The sequence below is a fragment of the Eucalyptus grandis genome, chromosome 2, assembly GCF_016545825.1.
Source record: "Eucalyptus grandis isolate ANBG69807.140 chromosome 2, ASM1654582v1, whole genome shotgun sequence".
Lineage (NCBI taxonomy): Eukaryota > Viridiplantae > Streptophyta > Magnoliopsida > Myrtales > Myrtaceae > Eucalyptus > Eucalyptus grandis.
Genome location: NC_052613.1, coordinates 13,793,577 through 13,803,030, shown reverse-complemented (window position 1 = coordinate 13,803,030; position 9,454 = coordinate 13,793,577). Strand labels below are relative to the sequence as shown.

At 38.6% G+C, this 9,454-nt stretch overlaps 1 protein-coding gene across 1 annotated transcript; it reads left to right on the top strand.

The window, feature by feature from the left end:
* Window positions 1-1,223: 1,223 nt before the first annotated feature.
* On the top strand, window positions 1,224-7,158 carry LOC104423912 (protein tesmin/TSO1-like CXC 2). The gene is given in 15 exon segments (XM_039306801.1): window positions 1,224-1,476; window positions 2,654-2,684; window positions 2,687-2,816; window positions 2,907-2,977; window positions 2,980-3,326; window positions 3,329-3,365; window positions 3,368-3,663; window positions 4,233-4,511; window positions 4,553-4,725; window positions 4,814-4,888; window positions 5,644-5,824; window positions 5,929-6,024; window positions 6,104-6,170; window positions 6,323-6,479; window positions 6,583-7,158. Coding segments are annotated over 15 exon segments (2,343 nt in total). The 5' UTR covers window positions 1,224-1,425; the 3' UTR covers window positions 6,935-7,158.
* The last annotated feature ends 2,296 nt before the right edge of the window (window positions 7,159-9,454 follow it).

Here is a 9,454-nt window from a genome sequence, read left to right as displayed (position 1 = left end):
TTGAAACCGAAAACCATGACAGTAAATACAATTTAAATTGTGGCAAAAGGAAATATATGGTTTTAATAACATAATATTAATTATGATTTATGTCCTTCTTAATATTAAAACGTTTTGGATTTCCAATTAATGGCAGTGAGATGTGGTTTATTTGTACACGGTTTGGTGCATTTACTTTTTTCATGATGAGCGCTGAAATCAATATAGTAAATGCTGAGGAAACACGTTTACTCCTGGAGAAATTATGAAAATTGTAATAAATGGAGATTGAGAATTCATTTGAGAGAGAGATCTCCTCCGATTGGTGATTAAATTATAAAGTACGAAATTGAGCACATTTAATTGGGCCAACTGAATTATTATTCATGACATGTTAATACTTATTGACAACCGAAATTCCATTTCCATTCTTTTGAGTCATAATTACACGATGATTTTTTCTAATTCAAAAAGGAAAAGAAAAGCCCTTATTTGCCCTTTTCAAATAAATACTAAAAAGCATTTTAGCCATGCATAATCAGATTCATGAAATAAATGCATCGATATTTCCATGTCATTTCAATCTCGACCTCACGATACGATCTTCGGATGCTACATGTCAATTATTTGACATAATGTCATGGATTCGTCATCAGATTCGACTTTTAATAAAGTTAAATTTATTGTCAATCACTTTAAAATACTTTTTTAGAAAAAAGAAAAAAAGAAGAGAGAGAGAGAGAGTCAATTTGCCAATTACAATTTCACATCTCGAATGGCTAGAGCTCGTATCATTTCTTCATCAAATGAAAATTTGGCAAGTCTATGCAAGTTAAAAACTTGAAATCTAATAAGAAGTCATGTAAAAATATTACTTCATATATTCACCCGATGCCAAGATTAAAAAAGGAAAAGATGATCAAGACACTGTCCCAAAAGCCAACATTTGTAATTTATCTTTTATTTATGGCAACACCAAACCCAACGACATTTTCTATGCCATATTGTCCCCAAGAGCCAACATTTACAATTTTTTTTTTTTAGGGTAACACTAAACCCAACAACATTTTTCCAAAAAAAAAAAGAAAAGGAACAGTTAACTTTAGGAAGGAAACGAGGAACAACATGAAAAAATAACGGACAGCTGTGGAGTTGCGAGGTGGGCCCCAGCTTACTAAAGTTTATCGCCACGAGAAAATCTCTCTCTCTCTCTCTCTCTCTAGAGTTTCTCTCTCTCCCGCCTTCCCGCTCCTTCTTGAATCTCATCTTCTCCTCTGCAATCTCCTCCACTTTTTCACTCTCTCCCTCTCTAGCTCTCGCTCTCCCTCTCTTCCTCCCGCTCTCGGAGGAGATACCCAGAAAGGGAGAGGCCTTAGAAAGAGAGTAAGAGAGAGGGAGCGGGGGGTGGTTTGGAGAGAGAAATGTGAAGCAGCTTCTTCTCTGGAAATGGATACTCCAGAGAGGAACCAGATCGCCGCTCCCATCTCCAAATTCGAGGTACTTTGCGCTCGCCCCGCCGAGAATCTTGAGTACCCACTTCGGTTTTTTCGTCAATTTCATCTCTTTTCTTCCTTTGTCGCCGGGGGATCGGGTTGGTTTTGGCAATTCTTGGATCTTTTGGAGCTTGGTTGCGGGTTGTTGACTCGATCCTTGCCTGGTCTGCATGCCCTTCTTTTCTGTCCCATCTGGGTCGTTGACCTTAGTTTTGAAATGGGGATTCTTTCTTCTTTGAGTTGACTGTAGTGTTGTCAGCTTCTTTGGAGTTTCTGAGAAGAGTTCCGGGGGGTTTTGACGGGGGAAAGAAGAATCTTCGAATTGTTTAAGGTTGTTCGGAAGTGTGGTCTGAACTCCAGCTAATTTGAGTAGATCTTCGCTTGGTGATGTGAATCTCTCTATATTTAGATCTCTGGCGAGTCAATGCTGAGTGGACCTTGCTTTTCAGTGATCTTCACTTGGAGATTCAGAAGCAATTGTCTGGAGTTTCTGTCTAATTCTCCTTCTCGGGGTCAGAAATTTTTGACTAAGTGTTTAATTAGTCAAAAGTGGTGTTTTTTGGGGGAAATGTCCACAGATGTTTACTGGCGGCCATTTTATGAGTGAACTACAGATCCTGTGTTTAATGCACTCCAGGTTGTGTGAGGACTCAGCTAGGTCTTAAGTGGTCACGCTTCTTCTTCTTTTATGTAATTTCTTTTCAATTCTCACATGTCGGTATTATTGTCTTGGATCGAGGAGTGGATCTGATTGAATGACCACTTTTTGTCGGTCTAACATGCCCACAAACAGCTTTGGCGGGCAGAGTTTTATCATATATTCACGGTAGCTTTGCATTTGAGAGCTCTTGGTTGTGAGATTTTCTATATTCTGGCTTTTATTCCAGTTGGCATGTTTTATTGCAATAATTCTTAAAATATTTGACATGGAAATAAAGTATGCTGTTTTGCAGGATATGTTGTTATGCTTGATTAATTTTTGCATTTTTCACGGAAGCAGAACTTGATTTGAGAATCGGCTAATTGAACTTTTTCTTTAATTCAGTACTTTCTGGTTAAGAGTCTCCATCTTGCACTTGTTTTTAGTGTGTATAAATCTACTTTACGTCATTTCTGTGCATTTCTTTCTTCTGATAAATATATTGTGTGATCCGTGAGTAATAGTTTCCTGATGATTGCAGGACTCCCCAGTTTTCAATTATATCAACAGTCTCTCCCCATAAAGCCAGTGAAGTCCATACGAATCACTCAGGCATTCAGCTCACTGACTTTTGGATCTCTTCCGTCCATTTTCACTTCTCCACATGTCAGTTCTTCTCACAAGGAATCGAGATTTCTGAGAAGGTGATTGTCTGTCTTTCTTGTTTAGTCCTGCACAGTTGGCTCAGACTGCCTTGCTTGTATATGTCTGCTAACAGATATCTCTTGTTTTAGCCATCAAGACTCAGATCCATCAAATATCGGAACTTCTTGTAAAGATGAGAATAAAATTCCAACAGCTGAACGCGATGTTTGGATGTGGCTCAGTTGGCTGAAAATGAAAGTGAGCTGCAGGAAAACTTTGATATCTTGGTTCCCATTGGAGAATCTTCTGTTGAGCCGCTTGATGAGCACCAAGAATTTGCGCTTGACCTGCCGCAATCCTTAAAGTACGACTGTGGCAGTCCAAATTCCGACCCAACGCCATGTAGCACTGCTGCAGATTGTACTGTGTCCAAGTCAGATGCTCCTGTTGTTGAAAAAAATTCCCAAATAGACTTACCTGATGGTAGGTCACATCAGGAGGGAACTTCTCAACAGAAAAATGATACAGGGTGTGGATGGGAGAGTTTGGCTTTAGAGTCAACTGACCTTTTTTAATATTTAGTTCCCCTAATGATGCTGCTGCTTTTAGGGACTGATCCAGAGATCACCAGATGTAGAGGTGGGATATTTCACTTCTATGGTGTCAAATTTTCCTGAGAACGAGGTTAGTGAAGAACTGAAAAAGCAGTTACTGTATCAACTCACTTTTAACGAACAGCATGAAGCAGAGGAGCCTTCTTGTCAGCCTGTAGATCCCAGCGAACAGAAAGACACAAATACTTTGTCGAATGGTGTCGCGATAAGCAATCTGGATAATCACACTGGTACTTATTTGAGTGTAAATATGGATAATGAGGTGGGAGCGCATATTCCATTTGCTAATAAGGTAAAAGACAGCTTGATCTTTACTCCATGTATTCTCTCACAAAATTTCCTGTTTCTTATGTGCTGGCACAGCATGCAAACTACAGATATCTGCCTCTTCAATAAGTAGACCAGATGCACAGAATTCCCTGAACCAAAATCGCATGCTTTCTTCTTTTATTCTCACCAAAATTCTATTAGAAGTTAATGATACCGTTCCAATTTCTTTCTTTTTTTCCCCTCAATTCATTTCTAATAAAATCGATTACTAATCCATCTGTACTCATTCTTACTGAAAACACATTCAATGTGCTTGTCTGTAACATACCGTGATGATGCTGAAAGTGACTTTTAAATAGTATTTGCAACTTCCAAAGCATCTTCAGTCAGAAATTCATGAAAAAATCTCATCTCTGTTGTTAGTTTCTCAATACTTTTAACTCTTGTTTTAATCTGAACAGTTCAGTATTAGTCTTCCAGCTCCACCTCCAGCCATTTGAAGAAACATTTCTTGCTTGTGTTAATTGCTGAAACACAGAATCCCGTTGGATTGTATAACAAACTAAAGTACCTCTGTCTGTTGATATGTAGCCTATCTCTGATCTACCTCGTGGTATGAGGAGGCGCTGTCTTGATTTTGAGATGGTGGGAACTCAGCAGAAGAGCTTGGACAGTGGTTCAGGTGGTATTTCTTCACCACTACTTAAATCCGATGAGAATGATATCCCAAAAAATAAGCAACTGGTCGTTGTCAAAGGTGGAGGTGATTCTTCACGGTGTATTGTACCTGGAATTGGCTTGCACTTGAATGCTTTGACTTCAACTACAAAGGACTCCAGGATTGTTAAACATGAAAGCTTGTTATCTGATGTCAAGCATTAAACGTGCACATGTCCACAACCTCGTTGCAGTCTCCCTTGACCAATCAGGAGTCGCTTCACAAGTCTTTGACTTTGAGTAATGCTGAAGAGATGGACCATGATAATGGGCTTCAGGTTGCTGAAGAAGTTTCTCAAGCACCCACTGATCTGAACTATGAAGAGAATGGCCAGACTAGTCCCGAAAGAAAAGGTATGCATGATCTGTTTATAACTTGATGTTCAAGACCGTATATTCAGATACTACTTTTGATGCTTCCTTCCCTTTCCTTATATGTGCTATTTGATTTGCAGGAGACGAATGGAGAATGGCGGAGAAAGTGAGACCTGCAAGCGCTGTAATTGTAAAAAATCAAAATGTTTGAAGCTGTAAGTTCACTTATTAAGTATTTTCTTTTTTAAACCCTGGAACTCTTTATTCACTGAATACCCTTTTTTGTGTTTAACAATTAGTATACTTGCCATCCAGTGTTGGCCAACAAGCCATGGAAAGCTGCTTGCAGAAGTGCTGTACATTTCAAACCTAAGTAATTGGTCCTTTTTTTTTTCTTGGCCCCAAATAACCGCTCTTGATCCACTACAAAAGAATCCTGTGGCAGAAAACTGCTTGCAGAAGTGCTGAAATGATACATAGAAAGAAAACTGAGCTGCGGTATTATTCTATTGTTTGAGCAAAGTTATTTAGGCCTGAGAAGTTATGAAAAGCAATCTTATCATATGTAGAAGTTATGTAATCATTTAGATGTGAACTTCAACCCTTTAATAGAAGACTTTGCACTGGGCCTTTCTATCCTCAGCGCAGGCTGAGTCTCCAATTCCCTTCGAATGACAATTTCACAGAAGCCAAAAGGGCATCCTTGATGTCATTGTATTAGGTCATAACTGGAGTGTAATCCTGATAAAATAATTGAGAGATGCTTTTTTGTAAACAACCCAGAAAAATAGGATGTTAAAAGTTTTTCGTCAGCTGAGTTATTCCAGCGAAACTTAAAAATGGAAGAGACCCTAGAAACAACTCGTCCACCTAGGCCATTTTGGCAAATCAAAACTGAATTAGATGAACAATTTCAGGAAATCTGGAAGCTATTAGTATGCTAGTTGACCTTTCAAAATTGTCTATGCAGTTACTGTGAATGTTTTGCTGCTGGTGTCTACTGCATCGAGCCATGTGCATGTCAAGATTGCTTCAACAAGCCTATTCATGAAGACACTGTTCTTGCAACTAGAAAACAGATCGAGTCACGTAACCCGCTTGCATTTGCTCCAAAAGTCATTAGGTCTTCTGAATCTGCTTCTGAATACGGGGTAAGAATATATGATATGTCAACTCTATTCCTGCTCGTTGGCGTAAAGGGGAATAAATATGAAACACTGCCTACAATGTTATTTTGTCCTTTTGTCCTGTGCAGGAAGATTCTAGCAAAACGCCAGCTTCAGCACGACATAAAAGAGGATGCAATTGTAAGAAGTCTAGTTGCCTCAAGAAATACTGCGAGTGCTATCAGGTTTTTCCTTTCAGATTGTGCTGTCCAATTTGATCTTCTGCTATAATTCTTTATTAATGTTGGTTTTTGTTTTAAAAAGGGTGGTGTTGGCTGCTCCATTAACTGTCGATGCGAAGGGTGTAAAAATGCATTCGGTACAAAAGATGGTAAGTGATCCTCACGTCACCCTAGCATGTGGCTCACTGGATACCATCACCAACCTTCTACCTTTCTTATTCTGATGCGTTTTTTTACACTATTTTATGGTCTCAAAACCAAATGAAATTCCTAGATTAAAATTGTTCACTGTGGAATTCAGGTTCTGCTTTGAGAGGACCAGATTGCGAAGAAGAAGAAGAGACTGAGAAGTGTGAAAAGAACAAAGCGGAGAAAATTCCTTGGAAAATGGAAAATGAGAATAATGATGAGCTAAATTTAGCTTCTGCTCTTCCAAGCACACCATCCGGGTTTCGCAGGTTTGGTTTACTTAAATTCTTTCCGTCCTTTAGTCTCTCTCATTTTAGCTCCTTCGCTAACAGATGTATTTTCTGGTCATTTAACTTTATCTGTGTTTTGCAGACCTTTGGTTCAGTTGGCATTTCCATCGAAACTCAAGCAGCCGCGTTCATCATTCGTCACCATTGGATCCTCTTATGCATTGCACTCTAGCCAGAAAATGGGAAAACCGGATCTTCTACTACCGCCGCCACCGAAATTCGAAAAACTTCCTCTAACTAAGATGGAGGACGAAATTCCCGAGATCCTCTGCAGCAGCAGCACGCCAACGGCCAGCATAAAGAGCACCTCTCCTAACAGCAAGAGGGTCTCTCCGCCACACAGCGACTTTGGGACCTCCCCGAACCTGAGGAGCGGTCGCAGGTTGATTTTACAATCGATTCCATCCTTTCCTTCTCTCACTCCTCAACACTAGAAGTGAGCCGTATCATGATTTTCTGCTCGAGAATCGCCTTGGTACTTCCTTGAACTTCGCCTCGTTGAGAGGCTTGTCGCTCAATGGCAATTTTTAAGTGTCTTTTTCTTTCCGATGGACGCGCAGTATAATAAAAGCTGTAGCATGCTCTTAAGAATACCAATGTATATTGTAAAATAGTCAAGTTTCAGTTGATTCAAGCTCCACAGTTCCTTTTGCTTTCTCTTGACTGCATTCATTGTTTAAGAGTACTCTAAATTCCATTTTTTTAACCTTGTATCAATCTGGGAGGGGGCATGATAAAGTATTATCAGATGAATCTTGGAAGTTCGGAAAAGGGTGAGATCTTTTCGTGCTTGATATCTGACCATTTCTTGAATGAAGGGCTTATGCCTTGGTATTCATAATTTTGGAGTGATCTGCTCCTGCAAATTCCAAGGCCTTGGTTCTCGACATATCGAGTGGTTCCTGAACCTGACTCAACTGGGACAGCAAATTCAGCCTTTAAGCAACTGTACTCGGGCATGCCTGTTGTTTATTTTCTCAAGAGTGGAGTGGAGGAACAAATTTAAAAATATTTTTTCGAAAGGATGCAAAAAACATGCATTATTTTTTACTAACGATCATTTCTATATCTCCACTTTTGAAAATATCATGTACTTGAATTTTACCTTTCAATTTTACTTTGCATCTTCATATTTATTATCTTTGCGGCCTAGTTTACGAAAATGCCATTTCCTTTCCAAAGAAGACCATCCCCAAATTCTGAATTCTCACATCAACTCAAAATACTCCAAACCAAACCAATCAAACCTAAGCAAAATGTCAAAATGAATCTATAAGGAGGTACAATTTGGTTTTTTCAAGTTTTGTCTAGGTGCACGTGAATGCTTTTCGTAAGGTTAATGGGTCAAAAGGGAGATGCGTTTTTGATATTTTACCTATGTTTTGTGGTTCATTGGGTGATGATAATAGTTCGGATTTGCTTGACCAAAAGAAAAGAACAAAATTTGAATTTGTCCCGGCGAAAATTGAAACTAGGTTCTCGATTAGATTTCAAGTTCCAGTTTCTCAATGTGACAAGCTGAATTAGATTGATAAATATCCCTATTTCCATCATTGGTCATTGGAAGCTTTCGATTCAATTTGGTTCTATTAAATATGTCGAATAAATTTTAGGCTTATTCTTAGATCCCCATTTTAAATTATTATACTTTTAGACAAACATAATTAGATTGTTATTAGATTCGAGACGGAAAAGTGCCAAAAAGTCCTAAACATTTTGCCTTTGTACCGATTTAGTCTAAAACCTTTTTTTTTTGTGTCGATTCAATCATAAACATTTTTACGTTGTGTCAATTCAGTCATTTCCGACCAATTTTGGCCGGATTTTGCTAATTGGACGCCGGTCAGCTGACGTGGTCTAATCGGCGCTAACATTGACAACTTTTAATAATATTTTTATTTTTTATTTTTTAATATTATTTTTCTTTTTATCTTCCTCTAGTCGGTCGCTGAGGTTCGACAATCGGCCAGAGGCAATGGCGGGCGACCGGTCAGAGGTGACGGCTGGTGAGGGCGAGGTCGACCTTGTCGGCCACCTCGCGGGCGAGGGTCGAGCCTCACTAGATTCGGCGAGGGCAAGGCTCGACCTCGCCAGATTCGGCCATGGCGAGGCTCGCCCTTGTCGCCATCGCCTCGGCCGGTCACTGGACCTCGGCAACCGGCCGGAGGAAAAAGACAAAAATAAAAATATTATTAAAAGTTATCTACATCGATACCGATCAAACCACGTTAGTCGGCCGGTGTCCAGTCAGCAAAATTCGGCCAAAATTGGCCAAAATGACTGAAATGACACAACATAAAAAGGTTTAAGACTAAATCAGTACAAAGACAAAATGTTTAGGACTTTTTTGGCACTTTTCCCGATTTGAGACATAGACTTTTAAGACTTGTTTTATTAGTAGTAGGTTATGAAATGGTTACATATTAGGAGTGTTGTTTAACGATCGTAACTTAGCAAAATAATCATCGAATTCTTTAATAATTAAAAACAAATTTTCAATTTTACCAGTATGCCGTTTTATTTGTCACTAACACACTAACGCTATAATGAATTTAACAGGTTTGAATACCTTGTGATTTCAAACAGTTGTTCTCACTTATTTATTAGTAACTCATCATTTTTTCCAAAATTGATCGCTTGAAATAATTAGTCAATAAAAAATAATTCAATTTTTGACAATAATTTTTATTTAATCATTTTCATGAATGATGAAAATATTTTGTGTTTATTCATTTTTATAAGCAATACCAATGATTATTTTTAGAGATTTTCAGAACATTCATTTATTGCTAAACAAATGGAGCCAAACTAACATGCCTACCAAATAATAATTTTACCATTCTCAAATGTATGTTCAAAACTCACTTACGGATGAAATGATGATTTGACTACCCCCAAATCAAATACTATATTACTTTGACCTCGGTAAATTCCTTGCGTTGCCAGTTACTCGT